The sequence below is a fragment of the Vicia villosa genome, linkage group LG1 (assembly GCF_029867415.1).
Source record: "Vicia villosa cultivar HV-30 ecotype Madison, WI linkage group LG1, Vvil1.0, whole genome shotgun sequence".
Taxonomy (NCBI): domain Eukaryota; kingdom Viridiplantae; phylum Streptophyta; class Magnoliopsida; order Fabales; family Fabaceae; genus Vicia; species Vicia villosa.
The window spans coordinates 93,733,531-93,761,245 of NC_081180.1; the positions used below are offsets into that span (position 1 = coordinate 93,733,531).

At 34.2% G+C, this 27,715-nt stretch overlaps 2 protein-coding genes across 2 annotated transcripts; one reads left to right on the forward strand and one right to left on the reverse strand.

Annotated features, from left to right (window-relative positions):
- The first annotated feature begins 233 nt into the window (after positions 1–233).
- LOC131643566 (cytokinin hydroxylase) lies at positions 234–3,005 on the forward strand. The gene is made up of 4 exons (XM_058913817.1): positions 234–537; positions 744–973; positions 1,324–1,932; positions 2,415–3,005. The coding sequence occupies exons 1-4, from the start codon at positions 255–257 to the stop codon at positions 2,841–2,843; spliced, it is 1,551 nt and encodes a 516-aa protein (XP_058769800.1). The 5' UTR covers positions 234–254; the 3' UTR covers positions 2,844–3,005.
- Positions 3,006–3,276: 271 nt separating this feature from the next.
- Positions 3,277–27,412, reverse strand: LOC131643565 (tripeptidyl-peptidase 2-like). Its single transcript, XM_058913816.1, has 34 exons — positions 26,887–27,412; positions 25,854–25,932; positions 25,690–25,763; positions 25,030–25,139; positions 24,849–24,929; positions 23,994–24,080; positions 23,143–23,285; positions 22,099–22,249; positions 21,901–22,023; positions 21,672–21,755; positions 21,377–21,564; positions 21,086–21,260; positions 20,869–20,990; positions 20,692–20,771; positions 19,202–19,260; positions 17,810–17,964; positions 15,288–15,466; positions 14,919–15,031; positions 14,679–14,849; positions 14,388–14,516; positions 14,182–14,282; positions 13,983–14,100; positions 13,772–13,851; positions 13,445–13,517; positions 12,733–12,818; positions 12,589–12,640; positions 12,373–12,507; positions 12,153–12,218; positions 11,385–11,477; positions 11,078–11,173; positions 5,627–5,725; positions 4,969–5,061; positions 4,416–4,616; positions 3,277–3,613 (listed from the first exon to the last, which is right to left on the reverse strand). Exons 1-34 carry the CDS (start codon positions 27,353–27,355, stop codon positions 3,455–3,457), a joined length of 4,224 nt encoding a protein of 1,407 aa, XP_058769799.1. The 5' UTR covers positions 27,356–27,412; the 3' UTR covers positions 3,277–3,454.
- Between the last annotated feature and the right edge of the window lie 303 nt (positions 27,413–27,715).

Genomic DNA, 27,715 nt, shown 5'->3' on the forward strand with positions numbered 1-27,715 from the left:
AAAAGTTGGACCATATTAAAAAGATATTCAAATCTATATAATATGAGAGTCAAATGGTTGGAAAACAAATATATGTTTTCATAGTCAAATGCCACGGATTCCATATAATACTCAATCCCATTTCTTCTATAAATACCAACAACACTTGCACTTTTCTTTCAACAACAAAATAAGCCAAACATTAAAAAGAAGCTTAAAATAGAGACACAAAAATAGAGAAAGATATTGAAGCTTAATACAATACATATATAGAAATGGAGATGATATGGCTATGTGGCATTTTTGTTGCTATGTTAGCAACACTTTGCCTCTTGCTGCTCTTGATACTAACATTTTCTTGGTGGATTTTCCCTATCCAAATCCACAAGAAGCTTAAAAGAAATGGGTTTCAAGGGCCAACTCCAAGCTTTCCATTTGGAAACATTGAAGAGATGAAAAGAAAAAATATCATAAAATCTTCACTTGAATCCTCGAGTCTCACACATGATATTCACTCACAAGTTTTTCCCTACTTTTCTTCTTGGCAAAAATTTCATGGTAATTCTTCCACTCAAATCTTTATATTATAACAAATGCATGCAAATATATATGGACTATGAGTCCCGCTATTGCAGCCGCGATATTGCTTTGAAGCCCTCTAAAACTTGTATATTGCAAACTTTGATTCTTCATATAGCATACTAATATTATATATTTTGATCAATAAACTTGATCTTAATTATGATAATTTTTGCTTGTTATAGGTAAAGTATTTGTGTATTGGCTAGGGACGGAACCATTTTTGTACATTGCAGATGCAGAATTCTTGAAGAAAATGTCAACAGAAGTGATGGCAAAGAGATGGGGAAAACCTAATGTTTTTAGAAATGATAGAGATCCAATGTTTGGAAGTGGTTTGGTTATGGTAGAAGGCAATGATTGGGTTCGTCATCGTCACATTGTTGCACCTGCATTCAATCCTATTAACCTCAAGGTATATCTCTCTCAATATTCATTCCTTAGTATACTATGGAGTTTGTAGGAAAAATAGTCCACATTCTTCATTTTGAATGTACAAGAAGAAAATTTTGAACTTGGTTGAATAATATTCAACCTTTTTACTATTTCCATCACCAACCCATTAAGTACGTAATCAAATATCATCAATAGGAAATTAATAATATATAAGTAATGCCTCCACCAAACAAATTGATTCAAGATGGCTTATAAGTTACAGTTTTTTTTAGAAAATAAATTAAACAAGATAATTTTGATTTATTTTGCTTTGGCCACAAGCATATTCTAATTAATTTTGCATTATATCTTGGCAATATTGTGATATAGGTGATGGCAAGCATGATGATTGAGTCTACAAATCAAATGAAAAATAAATGGACTAACCAAATAAACTTTGGCAAACTTGAAATTGATGTGGAGAAAGAAATTATAACAATAGCTGGAGAGATTATAGCAAAAACAAGTTTTGGTGTGGAAGATGAAAATGCTAAAGAGGTTTTTACCAAATTGAGAGCCTTACAAATGACTCTTTTCAACACCACTAGATATGTTGGTGTTCCCTTTGGCAAGTTTTTTAATGTCAAAAAAAATTTGGAGGCTAAGAAACTTGGCAAAGAAATAGACAAGCTCTTATTGTCAATTGTAGAATCTAGAAAAAATTCAACTAAGAAGAGTTCTCAAAAAGACTTATTAGGGTTATTGCTACAAGAAAATAATCATGTTGACCGATTGGGAAAGACATTGACATCAAGAGAAGTGGTTGATGAATGCAAAACTTTCTTTTTTGGTGGACATGAAACAACAGCACTTGCTATCACATGGACTTTGTTGCTTCTAGCCATGCATGAAGATTGGCAGAATCAATTGAGAGAAGAGATTAAAGAAGTGGTGGGAAACAATGAAATTGATATTACTATGCTTGCTGGTTTAAAGAAGGTAATTAAGTTGTTCATATATACTATATGATTTTTAATTTTTGGTAGGAATGGTAATAAATATTAGAAATTCACACACACAACTGTGAGTATCGAAAGGTTCAATTTATTAATATTGATTTCTGTCCGTTGAATTAGAATTTGCGGATTTTTTCAAAACAAAAAAAAAAATTGTGATATAATTTAGTACAAGCATGTGACTTTTTTAAAAAATGCAATATTTAATTTAAATTGAATCGGCAGCTTTTGTAACAGTGACATGGTACGTGTTTTGGAATTTAGTACTAGATTGACTTCTCAATCTCTTTATTGCTTTCTAACTTCATTCATATATGATTAATATCAATATGATAGGCTTAACATGTACATGTCAAAAGTTTTACAAAAGATGTTTGGATTTGATTAGGATTAATTGAAAATTTAAGTTTGTTCAATTTTTTAAAATATGTATGAGCTAATATATATGTGTGCTCCAATGTGCAGATGAAGTGGGTCATGAATGAAGTTCTAAGACTATACCCACCAGCACCAAATGTGCAAAGACAAGCAAGAGAAGACATTCGAGTTGATGATGTAACAGTGCCTAACGGAACAAACATGTGGATCGATGTTGTAGCGATGCACCATGATCCTGAATTATGGGGAAAAGATGTGAATGAGTTCAAACCAGAGAGATTCATGGATGATGTGAATGGTGGATGCAAACACAAAATGGGGTATTTGCCATTTGGATTTGGAGGGAGAATGTGTGTGGGTAGAAACTTGACATTTATGGAGTACAAGATAGTATTAACAATACTTCTCTCTAATTTTACTTTTAAGGTTTCTCCAAGTTACCAACATTCACCAGCCATCATGCTCTCCCTTAGGCCTACTCATGGACTTCCACTCATTGTTGAACCCCTTAATTAGGACTTAAATATATAGAGCCCCTACAGAATATATACAAGTCAATATTGAATACTAGAGGTATAGTTTACGTGAGCCTAGTTTTAATTACTGAGAAGCCAATTTTTTAACAAAAATTCCTTTGTTTGCTTTTATGGTACACATGTATGCTGGAAATTAGTTTAATAAGATCCACGATTTTTTCCTATGTGCATTCAATGACTTTGGTAGATCTGTACATATTTAATAACTCAATGTATAAAAAAAACCTACCTGCACTAAAAATAGTAATTAATATAACCTTCAATTTTTAAAATAATAAATAGTAAAAAAATCAAAGAAACAGACTTTAATGATATGAAATAAAAATCCAATCAGCTGTTCTGAATGATCCCAACAGATGCTGGATTCTAAATTTAAAATATTGAATATCAAGAACTATCATGAGAAAAAGAAATATTGGAATCCAAGTTTATTCTGATTATTAAACTAATATAAAATGGGGCGGCAATCCCTTGATACAAACTCCAACAAAAACATGATTCATTCAATACCTACGAAGTCTTAAAACTTAGGCTAACGCAACTGCAAATGAATGCCATCCCACAACAAAATTGTTTCATAGATGAAAGGCCCTAGAAAAGAGGCAAGGTAGGTGGAAAACGCACAAGCATCCATTGTCTCTCATATGTGGCTAAATGAGTCCATCCAATTTCTTCAAGCAATGAGAGCTTTAGTTCATACAGTTTCTTCTTGGCAGGCTCTGAGTCATCTTGAATTATGTCAGTTAGTACCTGCATCAAGTAGAAAAACAAGGTTATGATAAGATTAATATCGTCATTTATTTAAGAAATGACCCTTTCTCAATACTCTTTGACCATCAAAATAGAAAGACACTTCCAAAAACAAGAAAAAGAATAGAGCTGCTTCACAAAAGTGGTGGAAAGGGGACACATTTAAGAAGTACATAAGACGGTTAAATAGCTACGAGTTTTAGCAGATATATACTGGTTCAGAATTATTGTTATTATTATAACAGTGTTAAAACTCTAATTAGAACTAATCAGCATTCTTTTTTCTTCCTCCAACTTTTTCATTTTCTTTAAAAAGTTCTTGCATACAGTTTTTCAGGAATTGCTGCCTAGACTCTGTTATTTTTGCACAACACTATTCTTTTAAAATGATTTAATTTTTTTCAGAAAAACTAGAGAATCCTAAACCATTCAGGTTACTCCCGGTTGCTATTCCAGAAGCTTTGTAAAGTCGCTAGAGAAATCTCTGGACTCAAATATAAACAAAAAAGTAGTCATAGTAGGTGGGCCAAAATATAAATAACTCATTCCTATTTATGCTATAATTCTCAAAATATATTTCAATAAAACAAGTTTTCATGCAAAATTTAATGAAAATAAATGGTAGTCTAAGAAATACAATTGTTTTTTATTACATCGAGAAAATTAAATGAGGTTAATCACTATTCTTAATCTGTGCAATTAATTACTTTTGCTTGGTATTGAGTTCGGAGGGAGTAAATGACAAAGGGAGAAAGGAAAGAAAAGATTCTGTTGCATAACAAGACTTTGCAGAGGAAAATACCTTCAATGCTGTCCCAAGCCTTTGACTGCGCCTCTCGTGTGTCACCAACAGGATCCCATACTTTGTGCACTTAACATCAACCCACTTCTTCAGTTCCTTGAAGCTCTCATCAAATGAATCTGGATGAACGCCATCGTCCTTCGATTGTTCGTCAGGTTTTGCACCTTCCGTTGCAGCCGATGCCAGGGAATTTTCTAATTCCTTGAACAATGTACAGGTCAAGCTGTTAGCTTTCATTTGAAAACCAATAAATGTCACTAATATCATTATGAAAAGCTTTTAATTATTTTAACACAGTAACACCATAACACCCAGATACACTCTTCTGAATTCTACATAGCACAAGTAGGCAAAATCATGAAAAATGAAATTAGACTAAGACATGATCTAATGTAATTTCAAACCCAAGAAGATTAATGTATATGGTTTGTTTTCGAGAGGGGAAAAATGCCTCAGCATACAGGGCTATTTCTTAAATTTGGAGTTACAAGCATGTAACAAGTAATATTTTACAATATCATACATTGATTTAAATAATTTAAAAAGTTCTAACCTTTAAAGACTCTATTTCTGCCAGTGCAAGCCCCTTTTGGTAAAGTGCCTCTGCTAAGTGGTCCCTGATTGATTCCAGGTTTTTCTTGGTTTTCTGTTGTGAGATTAAAATATCATCAATTGCCAACAAAATGCAAATTGAAAACCATTGTGTAAGTATTAAATGCAGTACGAAAATTTATTTTTCCAAGAATGTGGTTTAGTAATAAACTTAGCTAAACAACTATTGATCAAACATCTTACACATTTTTGGTGTATAAAAATGTTTTGAGTATCATGTCATTGTTTTCAGACAAACTGTTGTATGACAATCTTCTATAATTATAATAAGTCAAGTACCAAAAGTTATAGTTGCAAAATCTTTTGAACAAATACCACTCAAATGCAGAGCCAATTTTATGCATTAGGACCCTCGAGTTAAAAAATTAACTGCAATAATCTGAACCATAAAGTCAGTATTTTAAACAATTAAATAAAAAGGATAAATATAGTTACACATATTCTAACTATTGGATTTAACTGCAATGACATGCAAATACATAAGATCTGTTTCCTGATTTTAATTTTTTTCCTTCTTTAATTTTATAAAAATACAGAATTAATTAATACAGAAGAATGTGGCATGGCTAACTAAAACCACATGAAAAGAAGATAAGCACCTCTGCTTCCTCATCGTCCGGATCATTTTTTAGTGCAAAAGATTTTGCCAAATCTTCCCTATCAATACTGCTGATCACCTCATTTGCTGCGTTAATTATCTGCAAGGCATATTATAATTGTCTCAGAACCAGTCTTTTTACATTATTCGGACAGTTAGTAGTAAAATGAACAACTATTTATCAGCACTGAATCGCATCAATCCCATAAAGTTTAATCTAGTGAGTTTCAGAAAAATTAAAAATTTACTTGTGTAACTCGTAGCAGCTAGAATGGTAGTATTTCACACTTCAATCTATTAAACGTTAGATATGCTTTGGTATGATGTAATTCTGAATGACGCGAAAGAGAGGACGACCACCGAAGAAGGTGTCGCACTCACCGGAGGCACCCAATTCAGGCGAGGGAACACCGGAGACGCATAAGTCAGGCGAGGAAGCGACGGCGACGAAACTTACGGTTACGGAGGAGGACTCACCAGAGGAAATCATAGAGGGGAAAGTAGAAAGCGATGTTGAATCTGTGAAGAGCACACCAAACCCTAAAATGGCGAACGAAGATCCAAAGATTAACCTAACTGGTAATCCTACGCAGGAAGAAGCGAAACTTTGGGTAGATATCATCCGTGGGAATCGTCAATCGACGAATGGCAAAGCAATTCAATTTGTGGCGCCAAAAATTGTGGATGGTGCAAAAGAGGTGGAAATTGAAATTGAAGATGTGGAACCCGAAATTCGTTACTGGGATACGGCGCTAATAATGTATGCAATTGGAGGTAATCTCAGTATGCATTCGGTGAGAAATTTTATGAGGAAGACATGGTCGTTTGTTCAGTTACCAGAGATACTCTATAATGAAGAGGGATACTTCATCTTGAAGTTCCGTAATGTTGAAGACCGTGATGTGGTGATGATGAAAGGACCATATACAATTCATAACATGCCGATGGTGATTCTGGAATGGAGGCCTGATTTCTCGATGGAGAGGGATATGCTTCGCACTGTACCAATTTGGATAACTTTGCCTCAATTGCCTCTGCATCTATGGGGAGAGCGAAGCCTGGGAAAAATTGGAAGTGTAATTGGGAATCCCTTGTATACGGATGAATGTACTGCTAGCAAGCTCCGGGTGTCGTATGCGCGCATACTTGTGGAGGTTGATGTCACGCAAAAACTCTGTGAGGAAGTGCTGATCAAAGACTACGAAGGAAACAAAAGGAAACAAGTTGTAGAGTATGAATGGAGGCCAAAATACTGTGAAAAATGCCAGAAAGTGGGTCATGTTTGCAGGGAAGAGAAAAAGACTAGTGTAAAAATCTGGAGGCCAAGGGTGGAAAACAAGGAGAGTGAAGGGGAAGCTAGCCAAAAGGAGCAGCATCTAAACCCTACCATAGAACAACCAGCTACAGCTATTGCAACAGAGTCAACAAATCATGAAGATGAGGCAGTATGGACTTCTGTAAGTAGAGGCAGCAGATTAAGAGGTAAAACACCTATCCTTGATGATAGTCTCAAGCATGTTTTTAGTCATAATGGATTTAACACCCTGGGTGATTGGAATGGCCCCATGGTGAACCCCCTCATTGATAAATGATCATATCTTGGAATGTGAGGGGGCTAAATAAGGTTGCAAAATTAAAAGAGATTAGCTCCCGTCTCTTTAAATTGCAGCCAGATATTGCTATATTACTTGAGACTAGAGTGAAAAAGGAAAAAGCTTATGATTGTAGAAAGAGACTTGGAAACAAATGGGATGTTATTGATAACTATGATGAGCATCCCAATGGTAGGATATGGATTATGTGGGATGCTAATAGGGTCCAGGTGAAGAGTGTTGCCATGACTGATCAAATGATACATTGTGGTATCTACAACCAAAGTGGTCAATTCATGCACTGGCTCACAGCAATCTATGCATCAAATAAGCTGAATAAGAGAAGAGTCCTGTGGAATGATATCAGTAGATGTGGGGCTAATCAAAAGGGGCCTTGGAATGTATTGGGAGACTTTAATAATGTGCTGAGTGTAAAGGACAGAACTGGAGGCAAGGAGGTCAAAGAGCATGAATACTGTGACCTTAGAGAAATGATGGATGATGCTGGTTTATTTGAGATTGATAGTCAAGGAGCTAAATTCACTTGGTTCAACAAACATTCTGTTGATCCTATCTATTCTTGTATTGACAGGGTGATTGGAAACCTAGACTGGATTCAGCAGAACCAGGATAAAACTGTCTGGATCATGGAAGCAGGTGTCTCTGATCACAACCTCATCTGCATAAAGAACAATAGTGTACAGATAAAGAAAAAGGGCTCTTTCAAATTTATCAATGTTGTGACTGAATGCAACGATTACCAGCAGATTGTGAAACAGGATTGGCAGAGAAATATAAATGGTCTTCCTCATCACCAGTTATGGGACAAACTGATGAGAATGCAATATGTGATTAGAAGGCTGAGTAAACCCCTTGTTGGCATTAAGAGTCAGATAGAAGCTAGCAGAGAGAAACTTTCCTGCGTCCAAGAGGCTTTGGAGAAGGACAAGTTCAATACTGTGCTTATCTTACAGGAGAAAGCTTGTACTGAGGCCCTTATTAATTTGAGCAACACTGAGGAGAATATTCTGAGACAAAAAGCAAAGGTGGCATGGATTAGGCTTGGTGATGGGAATAATTCGTTTTTCCATGCTTCTCTTAAAAGTAAGAACAAACAAAAGCTTATTACCACTTTGTGCAGGGAGGATGGTACTGTTCTGTCCAAACAAGAGGATATTGAAGAGGAAATCTTGGATTTCTATGGCAAGTTGATGGGCACTGCAGATGTTGGACTGGAGGGAATTGACATCACTGTGATGAGGAAGGGAAAACAGCTTGATAGAAACCAGAGAAAGGATCTTATAGCCCCTGTGTCTGAGATTGAGATCAGAAAAGCTCTCATGAGTATTGGAGACTTAAAAGCTCCTGGTACAGATGGGTTTGGAGCTAAGTTTTTCAAGCATTCTTGGCAAACTGTGAAAGAGGATGTCATTAACACTGTCAATCTTTTCTTTGAGAAAGGTGATCTTGATCCTAGAATCAATACTACTCTTGTGACTCTAATCCCTAAACATGAGAAAGCTTGTACTCTGAAGGAGTTCAGACCCATATCTTGCTGTACAACCATCTACAAAGTTATTTCAAAAATTATGACTGGCAGAATGAGTAAAGTTTTAAATACTATCATTAGCAGAAACCAAGCAGCTTTCATACCTGGCAAAAATATTCATGATCATGTGCTGGTTGCTTATGAAATCATCAGAGGCTATAGCAGGGCAGGTGGAGCACCTAGATGTATGCTGCAGATGGATATTAAAAAAGCATATGACTCTGTAAGTTGGGTGGCTCTAGAGCAAATCTTGACTGAAATTGGTTTCCCCAGGAAATTCATTGGTTGGATCATGAAGGTGGTAACTACTGTTACATATCAATTCAATATAAATGGGGGGAAAACTAGAAAAATGAAAGCTGCAAAGGGCCTGAGACAAGGGGACCCTATCTCACCCTTACTCTTTGTCATTGTCATGGAATATCTTCATAGGAAGATGGAGGATCTCAAAGAGTGCCCTACTTTTCAATATCATAGCAAGTGTGCTAAAATCCAGCTTATTGATCTTAGCTTTGCTGACGACTTATTGTTGTTTTCCAGGGGGGATTCTAGATCAGTTAAGGAGATGATGGAGAGATTTAATACCTTCTCTTTGTCCACAGGTTTGACTGTCAATCCAGCCAAGTGTAAAGTCTTTACTGGAGGCCTTGACAATGATGATCAGAATCAGTTGGAAGCTATAACTGGGTTCAGTAGAGGGCAACTCCCATTTAAATATCTTGGGCTGCCTCTGATGAGTAGAAAACTGAGAAAACACCACTGCCAGGACTTATGTGATAGAATTGGAGCAAAATTGAGACACTGGAGCACCAGGCTTCTCAGCTATGCTGGTCGTCTGCAAATGATTCAGAGCACCATTTTTGGGGTGGCTAACTACTGGTTGCAATGTATACCAATCCCAAAAGGGGTTCTGCATCAGATTGAAGCTATGTGTCGTGCGTTTTTCTGGACAGGGAAAGACTTGAAATCGGGTAAGTCTCCTGTGGCATGGGATAGAATTTGTAATACACAACAGAAGGGTGGCTTGAACATTGTTAACTTGGGTGCTTGGAACAAAGCATGTATGGGAAAGCTCCTGTGGAATCTGTGCAATAAAAAGGATAGTATGTGGGTGAGATGGATCCACACATACTATGTTAAAGGTGGTAATGTGATGGATAGCCAAACTAAAGAGTCCTTCTCTTGGATCTTCAAAGCTATCTTGAAAGTTAGAGACGGTGTGAAAGAGCTAGCACAATGGAAAAAGCTGGAGCAGAGTAAGAAGTATTGTACGACTATAATATACACTGAGTTCCTGGAAAATGTACCCGATGTTGACTGGAAAGGGATCATCATTGGCAATAATGCACGGCCTAGGGCAAAAATTGTTCTCTGGCTAGCCTGCCATGGAAGGCTTGCAACTAAGGATCGATTGCTGAAACTGGGCTTTATTAAGGAAGATAAATGTGTTTTTTGTGATGCTAGGGAGACATTACAGCATCTTATGTTTGATTGTAATGGCACAAGGAATGTTTGGGGGGCTATCTTGGACTGGCTCGGTATTGATAAGGAGGTTCAAGGCTGGGACAAAGTGCAAAGATGGGCCATCAAAATTTGCAAGAGCAAAAATTGGCGGCGACATTTCTTCAAAGTTGCCTTGGCTGAGACTGTATATGCTATATGGTACAGTAGGAATAGAAAAGTTTATAGTAATCTTGATATGGATAGAAACATAGTTGAGCAGATTATAGAAAATATAGTAAATAGAGTTTGGGACATTCCTAAACTAAGAGAGAAACTTGCTATTATGTTGATATAGGTTGTATGGGCTTGGCCCAAACTGCTGGACCCTAGGGGTCGCTTGTACTTTTTGTTTTTTTTGGGTATATATATAATCCTTTATTCCAAAAAAAAAAAACGTTAGATATGCTTTCAAACTGTAAATTGTCAACAATTAAAGATACAAATGAATATTGACTGCTAAATTTTGAACTATGGAAAATAGATAAACAGCAGTATAAAAATGTAAGATTTACACTCTTAGGAGTAACTAGATCCCCACCCTCTGTTCACATGTTTCAAGCAACATTAACAGTAAGTATTGTCCCGTATATACACATTAGATAACTTTAATACGATAAATTTTTCAGGAATCCAACGATGGATCAAGAGTTCAGATCATGCTCTCAAAGTTTAATATTCATTAGCCTTTAGATTGGGAGAATGGGAAATAATATCATTAAAAAATGATGATAAAATAGGTGTTAGGAAAGAAAATTAGAGACTGGGAGAAGGGGAATAATATCAAACATTTTATTACAGAAGTATGTACCTCTTTATTATGATCAAATTTGTCTTTGATATTATTCCTTGAAACCAACCCTCCCAAAATCTTTGCAAGCAACAAAGTGTACTTTGGGTATTCCGACTACACAAGGAAGTATAACAGATTTTGCTTTAGTTTTCATCTAGAACACTGAATATACAGCTGAACGAAGTTTTGAATAACATTCAAATAAAATATCAATAAAAAATATTTAAAAAGAAAAGCAAATCAATATAATTTTATTTTTAAGAGTACTGAAACAAAAAAAGGTGATCCAACCACTAAAACTAGGAGTTTATGTCAAGTTCTATACTTTGAGCAAGGCAGACAACTTGTTCCATTCTAAGCGATCTTCATCACTTTTTTGTTCTATGCCTTCAAGCACTTTTATTTTTGCATCTCGTACCTGATAGACAATCCAAGGCTAACTTAAGGTATCATTAAGACAAAAAATATACAATCTGAAACCTACAGTATCTACTCTACATTGTCATGATTTACAATTTTAAGTGACTGCTTTTGTATATGGAAAGTTGGAAAAGAAAAACAATAACGACTCTCTGCCGTAACACCAGATAATATCCAGTGTGTATGCAGAAACCGTTTGGAGCTTAGACATAAAACAGAAATGCACACATCGTCCAATCATGATAGGCAAGGTTAACAAACCATTCTTTGATTAAAAAGATTATTTCAGAGAAAATAAAAGTACAACTATCCTACAAAGCATATAAAAATACTAACTAGAATTTGTCCTTTTTGGATTAAACTATTAACTGATTTTTAATTGTATTTGAAATAATATGGACGATTATACAAAGATGGGATTTTGATAGCAAAATCAACAAATTCAAAACGTCCTAAAATGTTATTGACTGAAACGTGTTGTAGTATTTGTTGAGATTAGTCATGTACTCGTTTTAAAAATACTTTAAACTGTGGAAAATTTCAAGTAGATAACCATACAAAATGTTTAATTTTTTAGAACACTTCAGCAAATAAACGCTAAACAATGCAAAAGCAGTCATGCCAAAAAATGTGGATAGAAATAAAGAAATCTCTTGTGCCAAATATGACTAACCTTTTCTTCTAAACGTTCAGAGACAGACTTCTTGGAAGATAAAGTTTTTTCCTTGTCCTTATCAATCTTCCAACAGAAGGTATCAAGAAAATGTATAGAGATTAATATATAGCACATATTTTATGCTAGTTTATACATCAGTGTACCTTGATGCTTGTTCAAACCAGCACGAGTGTGAGATTGAAGAAATTGGACTATAAGGTAGAGAATAAGTGATAACCTTATTGGGGGGAACTATATAAGAAATCTTATATGATGCAGGGTGCTTCTCTGGATTTTTATGCCCCCCCTGTCCGGAAACTGATAGTTTTCCATATGATATTGATCCGACCAATACAGATCCTTGTAGAGAGTTCTGTGGAAATGATTTACATGTTGTTACTTATTAACTATGGTCTAATGGAAATACCCAAGAGGTTAAGAAAATAAAATATACCTTGGGAAGTTTGTCTTTTGATGGTGGACCAAGATAAAATCCCTCTTTTATACTATTAATAAGCAAACTTCAGCATCATAACAAGGTGACGTTTAAACTTATAGGTTGTAGATAGAACTATGAGTCTATAACCCAGTCACATACCCTGGAATTAATGTTGAGGTCTTAAAGGAACCATTTCCCATCAGTGGGCCATCTGGTTGAGAGAAAAAGCTTAACCGAATGATGTCCTGAATATGAAGACAAACATACAAATAATAATTAAATAAATATATGTAATAAATTACCTTAGTTTTAATGATGTATTTCAAATTAATATCCTCGATAAATATTGTGAGACGTGTACACTAGTTGAAGAATCACAATTTTAAGAAAAACAATTGAACTTAAGAGCTAGTCAAATGAGACACTTAAATAATAGTTTTGAGGTTATGGCTTGGAGTCCTAGGTGTTTGTGTTTACTTGGACTTGTTTCTATATTCTCCCTTCTTCAATAGGATTGTTCTGATTAAAGTGACTTACAATTTATATTAAACATTTTAAAATCAGTTTTTTCTACTAAGATTCATGAAAAATATCAAAGTTATCTTCTAAGACTTAAATTCATTCAATATTGTTATGAGGGAAATTCTTTTAAAAAATTTTAATGAACATCGACGTATAATTCTTAAAAAGTATAATTCATACAAAGTAAAATATATAATTCTTAAAAAGAATTTTCCATCCACGTATTTCAGAAATTTGTGGAATACAAAAACAACTGAGCATCGACATGCCTAACTAACCAGAGATTTACAATTGGAGTGAAAGACACAATGGATGTCATAAAGTTGTCTTTCAGAATACAGTATACTACCTTGTCTTCCAAATTTCGCTCAATGAATAACACCAGATGTTTCATCTTTTCCAAAATCTGCAAGTCTTCATGCCTAAAACAATAAAACAACATGAGCATAACAAAACAATGCCTAGAAATATTCCACATGTTATTAAAACTCCGTCTTTCTTATTGCATGCTTTAAATACTAACCAAGCTTTCAAGTCTTTAAAAGTTAAAACCACAAAACTACTCCTCAGTAACTAACTGTAAAACATCAAAATTAATTTTTGAAATATATAAAATGAAAAGCAACACATGGAACAAGCATGTGTTGTTTTCAGTATATGTGCCTAGGAGCTATACCTTACATATAGCTGTAAATTGTAGTCTCCTTTGGGGAGTTTGGTAGAGTTTGGATAGGCATCTCCACTTGAATATACTCGCTATAATCAGATTGTATAAATATGAAAGTAAACAAGCAAATTATTATTCACTTGCCTGAGAAATAGCATCTGATACAACAAACAAACCAATCTTTCTTTAAAAGCATAAATGAAATTAAATATTAGAATACCTTATTTGAATCAGAAATCATATAAAACTGAGACTCAAACTTAGTATCATATATCCGACCATTTAGAAATGGTATTCGAGGTTTTATTTCAGCTCCATCATCCAATTTGAATTTGAATCTGAAATCATAACCTTGAGAACAGGCCATCTAAAGATCATAAAGATAAATGAAACAGATAATGGAATTTATAACTATTCACGTTAATGTTAGTGCTAGCATCTGCTTTCCAGAGGGAAGTTTGTCACGATCATTTGAAAGTGCGCTAATCTTAGCATCTATAGGTCGATATGGGACTCTAATCTGCAAGTTAAACATAAATAAGGAGACTAGGTTAACCTTATTACTGTCCCACGTCACCAGCATAAAGGCATAGGAACAAAAAGGAACCAAATATTACAAGGTAACCTTATTTAGATTTGCTACAGGTGTAAGTTTCTCAGATGCAAGTAGTGCTTCAGCATCAACTCTGACAGGTGCTTCACTCCCATCAAGTACAATTTCCTCTTGACTAGCTTTTATACCATGAAATACAATCTGGAATTTTATATAAATTAGCAAGATCAAAGCATTAGTGAAAAGTGAAAATGTTCCTACTATCTTAATTCTTCTTTCACCAGAAATTGTTAATGAGAGAAATTACATACCCAAATACCTGGGATGGGAGAATAAATTTGTCATACAAACATGAATTGTTACCTTAAGATCCACATTGGTACTCTCATGGCTCCCTATTCCACTTGACCAAAACTGAGCTATGACTAGCTCCAATGTCTGACCACCTACAACCCTAAAGGTAAAGCTTTTGGAAGCAGGAGAAGAAAAAGTAATAACACTCCGCCATTTCAAAGGCCTTTGCAATGGACATATCTGTATATAAAAGCACGTTAAAAATAGGTCTATAGTTAACCTTACATAATCTTAGGCTGTACAATTTACCTGAACTGTATCCACATAAAATCTTCGAGGTGTATCAAAACTTGAAGTGTTCATTGTTGCTTCAACCCAAGATGCACCATGAGGCACTTCTATATATTTCCTTTCTATACAGCCTAATGAAGCAAATAATTAAGACATTAAGCATTGCACTTATAACAAGAATTGTAAATACAATTTGATAAAATATAATTATAACATAAATTTCAATTAACATTTTGGCATGGGGTAAGAGATAAATCCCCAAGCAAAGCAAGTAGCTCAAACATCAAGGTTGGAATATATAACATGTAGATGTAGATCCAAATTCCAACCATAATGTGCCACCAGAAGAAAGAAGCAAACAGATTAACTTGATTGACAAAAGCGCACCTGGCTGGAATAGCATCTTTGAAAATGAAACTTGTGGAGGTCTATCAATTACAGCCACAGGCTTGGTTATAGTAATTGGTATTCTGAAAAGAGGACCACGCCATGGTGCTTTGCAATCAATACCGTATACCTCATAATAATGCAGACCATCACATAAATTGGTAGGGTCCACTAATACGCTGAAAGTAAAAGAAGATAACGTGTAAGTTATAAAGAAGCAAACTACAGATTAGGATTATCGAACAGCAACTCAGTTGAAATAAAAAGAAGGAAAGAAACATAAACTGCGTATGGAATAACAGTTTCATCGGAGAAATTTGAGGATGATGGATGTGGAAGATTAGAGATTATAGAAAGACAATTTCAAGGATAACAAAAAATATGGATGATGAATATGCCCTTGAAAGTACCCACAGAGATTTTATCACAAAAAAATTAACACTATCTAGTTTCTATACTAGAAATGGAAAGTTCATGTCACCTGATACAAGACTCAAATTATGATAACATAAAGAAATAACACTTCACAAATATTCGCCATTAAAGAATGAGCTATTGAGCAATACTTCTATTGCAAATACATAACTATATATGCAACATCCATTTATATACGCAACATTCATAACTTAAAAATGTTACTTACTTGTAAAACTTTGTTATTATTTTAGAGGTGGTGGTAGTGGAATATAATTTAATTTAACATAGACGTATCAAATGTAAATAAAATAAACTGATTATCCAAAACCGATTAAAACATGAGATTAAATATATACAAACAATGTTTACAATATTTATCGATTTCTACCCTCTATACCACCAAATGTAATCTATTGGTCCAATCCAATTCTTAAGTTTGATTATCTTAATTTATTTAGCTTATATAAATAAATTCACTAGTTTTAATTGGCTCGTCAAGAGTATTTTCCCATACTACTTAGACTTCAACTTAATCATGAACTTAAAGTTAAATTTTAAAAACTTTAAGGTAAGGTACATTGTAAAAAATAGTAGGTCTAAACTATATATACACTGATATACTTTAATCCTATATCATAGAATTTCAATAAATTTATAGTTATGATCCTGTTGAAAAAATAAAGCATGATAAGGCCTAATGATTTATTAAATTTCCAAAACTATATAATAAAGAGGGTTTTTCAGCATATGCTACTGCTGGCAGAAGTATCAAATAAACTAGTTGCTGTGGATAAACTAATTTTTAGCTGAAAACTTATAATGGAAAACTAATATCTAGAAAGCTAGCTAATTGAATTTGACTTATTTGGTTAAATTTGTTATCCAACGAGTTGATAAATATAAAGATAAATATATAAAAGAACATGTTTATATATGATATATCATATACATAAATGATATATTTGTTAAAAAGATACTTTTAATACTTCAACTAATTTCAAATTATTTATCATCTCAACAATAGAAATATTACTTTTTTAAAATCATTCACTTTTGTAAATATCTATATTAAATGCAATAAAATCATATAAATGAAAAAGTTTAATTTTGAAGAATCGCCTGTGTAAGGGTTTTTCGCATTGTCAATCAATCACTAATTTCCACACTATTAAAGATGTTAAGATTAATCCCTATTAAGCTCGGGCACCTCTAGGAGTAGGCAGGCGTGTCGCGGTGTCCGACACTTGTATAACACACGTACGACACATGTTAGAAAAGTCATACAAGTGTCGGAAAAGTCAGACAAGTGTCCCTAAATAAATAGTTTTTTTTTCTTTGCTTCGTCGCTTTTTAAATCTGTGTCCGACATTCATACAACATATGTCGGACAATTTAGACAAGTGTTTAAAAAAGAATTTGTTTTTTTCTTTGCATCAACACACCTTATACATTATTTTAGACAAATCTCACTCATCTAAAAGGGTTAAACATATATTGAAACAATGTTATCAATGAAAAATTAACGACAATAATTTTAATTATGATATTTTTAACTCTTTTATTAATAGATTTATAAATGAACTTCAAATATTATCATATATGTAGCGTGTTAGTTTCCTATATTTTTGGCATTATCGTTGTCAGAATGTCCGTGTCGTATCGTGTCCCAGTGTCCGTGTCAGAGTCTACTTCATATATTAATCCTAACTATCTTAAAGTCACACTCAAAGTGAGTATAGGTCTTAAGTATTTATATTTTGTTAATTTCATTAATTTAAAAATAAATAAATAAAACAAGTGAGAATATATTAATAGATATGTATCTTTTTTAGATTTTAAGTTTCTACTTACTATTTTGTTTTGTTTTATTTAGCTGAGGATAAAAGAGAAATTCAATTAAAACATAAAGATTCAACAAGAGAAAAAATAATAAGCTATAAGTAACAAAAGAAAAAACACTAAAAACAAAATATGATAAACTCTGTTTACCAAAGACCTCTGCTTTGGTTAAGCAAACTTATAAACAAGTTAAATGAGCTATAAATTAGTAGAAAGGTCTTGCCAAACAGTGACTGAGAGAAGATGGTGAAAGAAAACCAACTAACTTGAATGTACAACCGTTATGAGTGAGCAGTAGATACTCTGGAGCTTTCACAACTGTGCTATCTGAAGAGTGTAACTCAATGCACTCCTCAAATACAGCCAAATGTTCTATCTTGTCGGCGTCTTCATGGAATTTGGGATCAACTTGCACTGTCCACTGTCAATAAGTACTACAAATCATAAAGAAAATTACCTATTGAGAGTACACAGGGATTCCACTAAAACTTACTGCTAACTGATGATAAGATTAGAATATTCCTATATTTGATAAAATATATAAGCAGAAAACTGACAACAACTATCAGTACCTAAACTAAACCTTAGAAGCACAAATATGATGAGATACGAATAGAACACAAGACAAACACGAAAATATCATAAATTTTGAAAAATATAGAATATGACATGGTTCTAATACAAATCACAAAATCTGTACAAAATCATGATGTTTGTTGGTCGATGAACTTAGAATTAGTTTGTTACTAGTTGGGGGATGTGATGATTAAAGAAATCAGACTTGTTGCCTATAAATAAGAAGCGTGAGAAGGATAGTAATCTTGTGAGTTGAGAGGTAGCGCCCTTGGGAATATGGAGATGCAGACACTCAAAATTATGGAATGCAATCTATACTTTAATAAGTAGAATCCTTCTCTAAAAATAAGGATACCAGTTCCTATCAAATTAATACAAAAATACAAAATAAACTTAAATCAAAAGAGATGGTTAATATTCAAGTAGTTAGAACGGGTCATTTTAGATGTAATAAAATATCATATATTCAACTATTGTGATATACGGATACCCATCTTAATTGATACAGGAGTTCAAAAAAATATAAAATATTGAAAGTATTTGTGAAGTAGTGTCTGATATATGTACTTGACCTACAAGAGGACGACACGCCGCAACTATTATTTTGAAGTATCCATGTTTTCTTGTTTAGTTCTTACTACCATCGTAAAAACAATGGCAAGAGATGAAGTAAAAGATGAAGGCACATCCAAACTGCTCAACTCTAACTAAGTTGGCACCCTTGCACCCACACCCAAACTGCTCAACTCTAACTAAATATTATTAAAAGAAAATGTTTGGGTGACTAGGCCAAAACCCAAGGTAACAACAATATAGACCAAAATGATTGGCCAACTGCCATATTAAAAACCTTATCAATGAAAATTCAGTGGGATAAAACTTTGATGAAGGGAAAAGGGCTGCAGTTTGAAAACAAATTCTTATCATTCAACCCAATTACAAGAGTTAGATACAACTGTCAGTCATCAGTCTATTGTTTTCCCACAATCTTTAATTGAATTTAAAAAAATTATAGTTTTCAAGGATCTGGCTCAAATTATGCTCTGATTATCAACGCAGACCAATTTTAAGAAGGATCTCACCTCAGTAGGTTGTCGGCAAGCATTAGCCTCTCTGAGGTAGATGCCCCGTGATGAAGGATCTGCCATTAAAAATTATATAAAGTGATATCATTTTTTCAACTTTGATGCTAGTTATTACCTTAATATAAGATTCTACTACAATCTAAATAAATGATTTTTCTTCAATTACATGTAAACGATCTTCATTTTATTTTATTTACTATTCTTCTCATTTTGAATAAGTATCGATTCTGCAACTTGTCAAACTTTATCACATTGCTTAAACATGATTAATGCATCACTTAGGAAAAGGTAAAAGAAATATAGTCCTGTTTAGAAGTCAGCTAGAAACAATTTTACCTGTGCAATGTTTATGCATATGTTGGGCTGTACTAGTAACAACATAGCTTTTATTAAGAATTATATTCATTTTTCCGCTCATAAATAGTTTTGTGGAATAATCAATAAAGAATCAAATGATTTTGTTTGTACAGCTCATTGAGGATTAGGATTAATATAATTAATTAGTTTCTTTTCTGTAATTAGAATTAGCATTCATGGGAAATTAATTCCCACATTGGTTGGAGATAGAGCATTGAAAGAATATATATAGAGGGACACTCCTCACCTTACCAACCGGTTTTGTAAGGATGAGTTAGGTCAAACTCTAATATGCTCTGACACCATGTTAAGAGTCACACATCGGACAATATATGGCATAAACATGTGTTTATAAGTGGGGGCAATCCTCACCCTACTAGTCGGTTTTGTAGGGTTGAGGTAGGCTCAACCACACTTCTTAACATGGTATCAAGAGCCTCGTTTAAGATCCGGTGGGCCACCTATTATGGTTTTCGCTATCGGGCCACCCACCATTTATTTCCACGCTTCAGTTGTCTAGTCCTGGACGCGAGGGGGTGTGTTAAGAGTCCCACATCGGACAATATATAGCCTAAACATGTGTTTATAAGTGGGGACAATCCTCACCTTACTAGCCGGTTTTGTAGGGTTAAGTTAGACCTAACCACATTTCTTAACAAGTTTTCTTACAGCTACAAATGGGGAATGGTGAGGTTTGTACTCCTTTTAGAAACTTTCTAAGTATTCCTCCAAGTGTCCAACTGAAACTTTCTGAAAAACTTTTTAACTTTCAAATGACTAAAAGGCCTCTTAATTTTGTTTTTCAAGCCAATTCTCTTTATTTTTCCCTCTAATTTAGGGTAGTTGACTCAACAAATTAATGAGAAACAATCATCACAATTAAACCACACCTTGAACATATTTTTAACTTTTTTTGTCTGTATATAACACGGAATAGAACTCTAAAGTTCATTTTGTATGTAGCAACCATTTATCTCTAAACAATTTGGTCATCTATAATACAACAAAACATGCTTTATAGTTGTACAAGCATGAATAAATACATACTGGGAAGACAAAAAATACCAATTTCCTATCTCTAGTTTTTCAAAAGGAGAAGGCAAAATGTCTAGGAGAGAGTGTGAGCATACTTGTTTTTCCAGATTGATTGATGTTTATTTGATACCAAACATATGGAATATTTTGAGACTGCTGTATATATTCATAACACCTGTCATTGATAATTTGATTCAAGTCAATAACAAATCTTATAATAATGCTATTTACTACAAATTTCTTTGAAGACTCAGACAGGGAAAATATCGAACTTGTCAACTTGCATAAGCCCTTGCCCAGTGGATAATTTATCCTCCGGTAAATTACCGATTGGAACAGTTGTATTTTCCAGGGCTTTCCTCACACCATATGGACTCACAGAAATTCCCTCTGCCTGCATGCAGATCATACACATCAAAACATTATGGAAATGTATGCAAAGTACCACTAACTAAACCTAAAATATAAATAAGAATGAAATCCTAGAACCTTCATTGCACTTATGAGCAATGCAATTCCTCCGCAGGCTGATGGAGATGACATCGATGTCCCGTTCATGAGCATACGTCGTTGAAGGGTCCACGTAGGAACAGGAGCGATAGCCCCACCAGGAGCACTTACAGAAACACCAAGATCTCCGTCAGCCGTTGGTCCTCGGCTAGACCTGAAAATAATTTCACCAATCACCCAATGATATCAATGCAAATCCAGCAGAACGAAGTGAAGGATATGTTTAGGAAGCCATCAAATTAAAATATTTCCACTGAAAAGCAAACATACCATGTGTATTCAAGCCCCTCGGATGGAGCTTCAACAACACAATGAGCACCAGCCGCCATAGCAGGAGAAACATAAGCGCCGACACCTATGATACTTGAAGAGGTACCACCAGGTGAACCAACAGTGCTTAGCGCTGGCCCACTATTACCAGCACTGCTTACAAATATCAGACGGTGTTTGTTTACCACCTACATATAAATAACCCAAAGCATCTACAGCTCAGAGAATACAAAACAATACAAAGGAAAGATATAGCTTCCTAGTTCAAACTTAAAATGGAAAACTTAGAAGATACCTCATTCACGAGGTCAACAAAGCGACCATAATCCGGCAAAAATGTTGGCTCTCCATAACTCATGTTGATAAGATCGCATTTATGCTGCAAAAGAAACAGGGATATAATTAGTTGTTCATGTCAAACACCGCATAATATGAAAACAAAATAAGAAATGTCAAAGTTGAATCTATTCCAATAGTTGAGATGCCATATTCATGCAATGAGGATAAAGAACCATCAAAAGCACCTCCACCGCAGCTATGAGTGCCCGAGTCAAACCAGTTCCAGTTTCCATTGAACCTAAGCGAGAGTCTCCAATTTTACAAGATATTAATTGTGCTCCAGGCGCAACTCCGTTCAACAGAGGCTCCTGAAAATAATATCATACAATATAATGAATAGTGCTTTTCAAGGATTTGCGTTATGGATAAAATTATGTTTATACCTCTGGGTGGAACGCAGTAGCTATACCAGCAACATGGGTGCCATGAGGAGAGCAGTCTGTTACAATACTCAAGACATTCCCATCACTATAGACATTCACTACAAATGAACAAGCATCTAATTTGCTGAAGACACCATACTTCCTCTCAGTCCTGGAGAATTAGCATTCAAATCATTTTAAATTTAATACCTGCCACACTTATTAGAACCAAAATTATAATTGTTTCAGAAATTCACATTAATAGTTTAAGCATTGGTACAGTTAGTTCATAATATGGTATCAACGCCTATATAACCAAGTGGTCCATAATTTGATCATAGTCTCCTCCATTCTTCTAATAAAAAGTTGAATTTCAGCACAAGATAGAGGAGTCTGTGTATTGTTTATGCTCCAAGCCAAAGGACTCGTCAGTGAGGGAGTGTGTTATAACTTAGGAATATAATATAAAAATCAGTCCGGTGTCTTAGCCTAACTGTTTGAGCTTTGAGACAGTTTCTCCAAAATGTAAATACTAGGAGGTAGTGTGTGCATGACATAAAACTTAAAATGTTTCATAAGAAATAAATGATTCAAAAGTAACATAAGAACTTCATGCAAGTCTTATTCATCGTTTATTTCGGGAGATAATTTACTCCTTAAAAAATTTAAAATCAAGGACAAAATCAGCAATACTTCATATTTTCCTTTATGTCCTATTTAAATGTGTAAATCATTCTGCTTATATATCCTTCAAAATCCAATTGATTATTTCTTTGAAGTATGAATAACACAAGAGAAAACCAAATTCATAATAATTCAACTGGACAACATGGTTTTGGATTCAACACATGAGAAAAAGGTGAAAAGACAACTTAGAGAGGCTTATATGTATTAACAAACAAGAAGAAAGTTGACTAATTTGTGGTGTGTATGGCAGAGGGGAATATGTAGGAATTCCTATGTCTGAATATTAGTATCTTCCGATTTCAAAAGACTTATATGCACAAAAGCAATCAACTAAGATTAAAATTTAGAGTAAAACCAACAACCAAATGTACTTACTACCTATAATTAGTTAAGGGTACAAAGTTAGCAAGCTTCCCACAATCTAAATCATCCTCAAGACTGTGTGTGTCAAGAGCAACCCTCCAAACCTCTCCGTCATACCAGACAACAGCATCTATGGCAGGTCCTTTATCCTCGTAGCTCTGAAACATAAAACAACATTGGCTTTCAAGTAAGAAAACTCAACTGACTAAACACTAAGCCCGGAGGCAAGTAAAATGCAAAATAAAAGTACTTTTTTAGTAAGAGAGAAACAGAAATTTTGAGTTTCCACCAAGAATTAATTGTGTCCCAATATTATTTTGCACAGCAACAATTATTTCTCACAAAATATTATCATTGGTAGTACTTATGAGCATAGTTAACAGTAGCAGAGCTACTTATTAGAACAGAGAAGAGTAGTTCTGTTGGGTTTAACATTCGTGACAATAACAGGCCAAGGACAAATGCAATTATGTACATTAAAGGAATTACACAAGCAATTAGCAATGTAAATTAGCTTATAATTAATTTCTAGTTAGTCCTTTTATTACTATGTTCACTTGGTTGTAATCACAACTAAGAAGAAATCCCTGTGCAGCACACAACACACAATATAATTTAAATTTCATTGCAGCCCCCCAATTCCCCTCTACACCGGATTTAGAAGCTCAAAGAAAACAATAGGTTAAGGTCACTCTAATACATCATTCACCACAACACTTCAACCATTTTATCCACAATATTATATTTCAATATGAAAAATATGTTAGAGGACAAAATAAGTCGAATATCGTATAATTAATTGATACATAAATTAACAGTTGCATTTCAAGAAGTGGAAAAAGGAAGCTATAACATGTTCAGCCCACCTCAGATTGCTTTCTAAGAAGATCAAGTCTATTCTGGAGATCTTCACGAGCCTTTTTGAGTTTAGCATCCTCCAGCTTGTGGTGTTGCTAGAAAATGCATCACATTTCAAGTCACATGAAAAAGAAGGTATATTATATGCAAACAAGAACATTAAATCTGCAGAAGCATAAAGTATTAAAGTTATTGGCAAAATTAGAAAAATATATAATCTGCAATTTCATAGTGTAACTAAAACTATCCAGAAATCAAATAAAACATCTATACATGAGTAGCGAAAAGGAAATGATAATCACACATCCCAGAATACTAATTTATGTTCATAGGCTCAATTAAAAAAGTCTTTCATTTTTTTCCTCTTTCTGTGCTCTTAATGGTGTGAGACAGTTTTTCTTTTCAGCACATACAAAAAGAAACCAACAATTTGTGTTTGGCAAAAAGGAAACGATAATCATGCATCTCAGAATGCCAATTTATGTTCACAGGTTCAATTAAATAAAACTCTTTCATCATTATTTTTTTTTTTTGTGCTCTTATTGGTATGAGACGATTTTTCTTGTTAGCACATGCAGAAAGAAACTAACAATCGTAGATTGCTGTTATATGATAGAAAAGGTACAACTGTCACCAAAGAAAGGAAGAAATTCTCGTTATTTACCCAAAACAGCAATTAGCTTATGCTTACAAATAAATAGGAGAGAAAATGAAGATAATACGACAACACATGCAGTAGCTTGCCTCTGTCTGTGACCAGTGCCTACTAGACAAATTGTTAAACAGTTGTGGGTAGAGCATATGTGAACTAGGGTGGTGGCACATATTAACATAAGAAGAATCAAATAAATTTTTTACTTTACCTGATCAAAATCATTAAGCTGTTTAACAGTCTTAGCAATTTCCTCCTGGTTTTTCTCATCCCACTTTTTCTTTCTCTCTTTCTGCAGATAAAATTTTAGGAGGAGAAAAGGGGAAATTTGATTGATTAACAATATTAAATCTATAAAGCAACTATAACATATAAGAAGGTTATATTGCTACCTTCAAACGAGAAGTCAGTTTTTGTGTAAAAAGTTCATAAACCAATTTATAACCCACGTGCCATTCGCCAGAAGGATTTTTCCATGAAGTATTGATAGCCAAAGATGCACCTGTACAAGTTTTGCATTAATGCTTAAAGCACGGACAAGAACTTACTCTCACATTCTTTGACTAGGAAGAAGAAAGAGAAAAAAGTAACAGGAAATAAAATTAATGTGAGATTATATAAGAAAAAATATTGAGGGGGAGGACAAAAGCAAAAAGAAAGAAATGCTTATCGAAAAACTTCAGAATGGTTGAAGTGGGAAAACCTAAACTCATGATTTCTTACATCATTCGGGTACTGGAAGTCAAGTATTCAAAGCCCATATTAATAAAATTACAGTAATAATTTGACTTCAGATTGTCCTACTCAGTGTAACTGCTTCAAGATTATTTTTCCATTCTTTTCTCGTTTGAATACTAGAAGTGCAAAAAACTAACAATTGTGACTTCACTCACTCATTCAAGTAGAAATTTAAAATTACTAATAAGAAGCATGCATTAATCACAATTAGTCCATGTAGAGATATGAAGTTTTTTAGTTCAAACATCTACAATGTTACAGACAAGTAGCAAAGAGTCAAACAGTATGACCATAATTTATTCCCTCTCACTGACCTGATGCCCCAGAAATACAACCATCAGCATCAGCCTTCACCACTTTTGAAGTGTCAATATCTCCACTCCCAGTACTGATGATTAAAAAAAATGCATCACATATTTATCGGTAAACAGACAGTGCATATATCAAATAAAAATCTAAAGTCAAGTTGCTTTATTACCAATCAAGAATATCTAGAATTTTTGGTTTCCCATCTGAGGTAACCTGTAATCCAGCAGCAGCTGGGTCTACACCAGAATCTGAAAAGTGCAAATGGGCCGATCCCATGATTAAACATATTTTCCAATTTCCATATGAACCAATATGGCGGTACCAATTACAGCATAACATTAAACATATAATAATAGATGCACAATGATATTATTCTACAGAACTGTTTTAAAAAGAAGAAAATTAGATAGGCACCAAGCTAGGGACCGAACATAATGGTCCAAAAATATTACAAGTCTTGTCTTTACTAGTTTAGTCAAAAGTTTGTTTTCTTATATTACAAGTCTTGTCTTTACTATTAAATCATGCGGGATCCATTTTTAAAGTGGTGAGGGTTATGATTTTGATGGAGCCTTTAATAAAGAATGTGTTAAAAGGAATTCATTCCTCTAAAGAGTGAAATATAAGGTTGATATTTCAACACACTCATGATTTACTTATCAATTATTAACTATGAAACACGGACACCGGAAACACGACAACGACACTGACATGTCGATACCGGTAATAATTTGAAAAAATTAATAAATTAAATGTAATCACAAGTGTCGGTGTCGTTTTGAAACCCTAACACGGACACAGCTTTTGTCAGTGGTGTCGGTGCTAGACATTATTAATAGTACTCTAGGACCCGAATCCATGTTGAAAAAAGTTTGTCATATAGTGAGATACTTAGCTAGCATTTCTCTATATGTTAATCTATCTTCACCAGGCAAACAGTGATATCATGAAACCTAACTCATTCAAACCAAATGAATTCAGACACCCGCCATGTCTAACAAATTCAACCATCAAGCAATGAAAGTGTATAATTCAACATTAGAGATGTTTGAATTGACTTATTTGAGCTTATTTGGCGGCATAAGCACTTGTGATTTTCAACTTATGCAATTAGCGCATAATTAGTTTGTTTATCAAAAGAGATGCAATCTCCGTTTTCAACAACAACAGATGAAATCGGAAGAGTTTAAAGAAAAAAGTACCGAAAATAGCGATGAGAACACCGCGTCCATCGTAGTGTGGATAAGAATGCAGGAAACGATCGACGCCAATCTCCGTTTTAGGCATAAGAGAAGCTAAAAAGGTGGACTGATTGAGCTTGAAATTGCGAGAAGAAGCAGTACCGTTGGCGTTGTTATTCCCGTCGGCATCGTTAACGACGCCGCCGGAGTGAGAATTGAAGGAGGAACAGAACATTGGTTTGAGAATGGAGAAGTTCCAATTGGCTCTTCCGATGAAGTTTGGGTTTGTACGGTGAAGGTTGGTGAGAAAGGGAGAGGGGAGTGCGCGGGTGAATGTGAGTTGGTTATGCATACGGTGGTGAAGGGTGTTTTGGTAATTGTGAGAGGGAGTGTGGTAGCGGTGTGAGTGTGAAGAAGCGGGATGGAATTGGATAGGTGGATTTGATTTGAGTGGCATTGTTTTATGAATTCCCATGCTTCTTTCTCCCATTTTTCCTCCCAACGGACTCAATGTACTCCTGCTACCAAGTACTAACACACATACAACATCTTTGTTGAAAATAAATAAACACACCAACTCCACGTGAGATTAGTTACATTGATTAATTTTTACCATAAGGAATATCATGTTTCTATGAAGGAGAAAAAAAATTAATAAAATATTTTATACTATCAACCAATCACCACTAAATATTTAATTAACTTACAATTTTATTTTTAAAATACTGAAATGACATAACAGATATTAAAATTTTGATTGGTTGTATGTGTAATATTGATTTACACTGAGAGTGCCTTATCATTACACTCTTCTATCAAGATCATTAATCTTAAGATATTTTTAAATAAT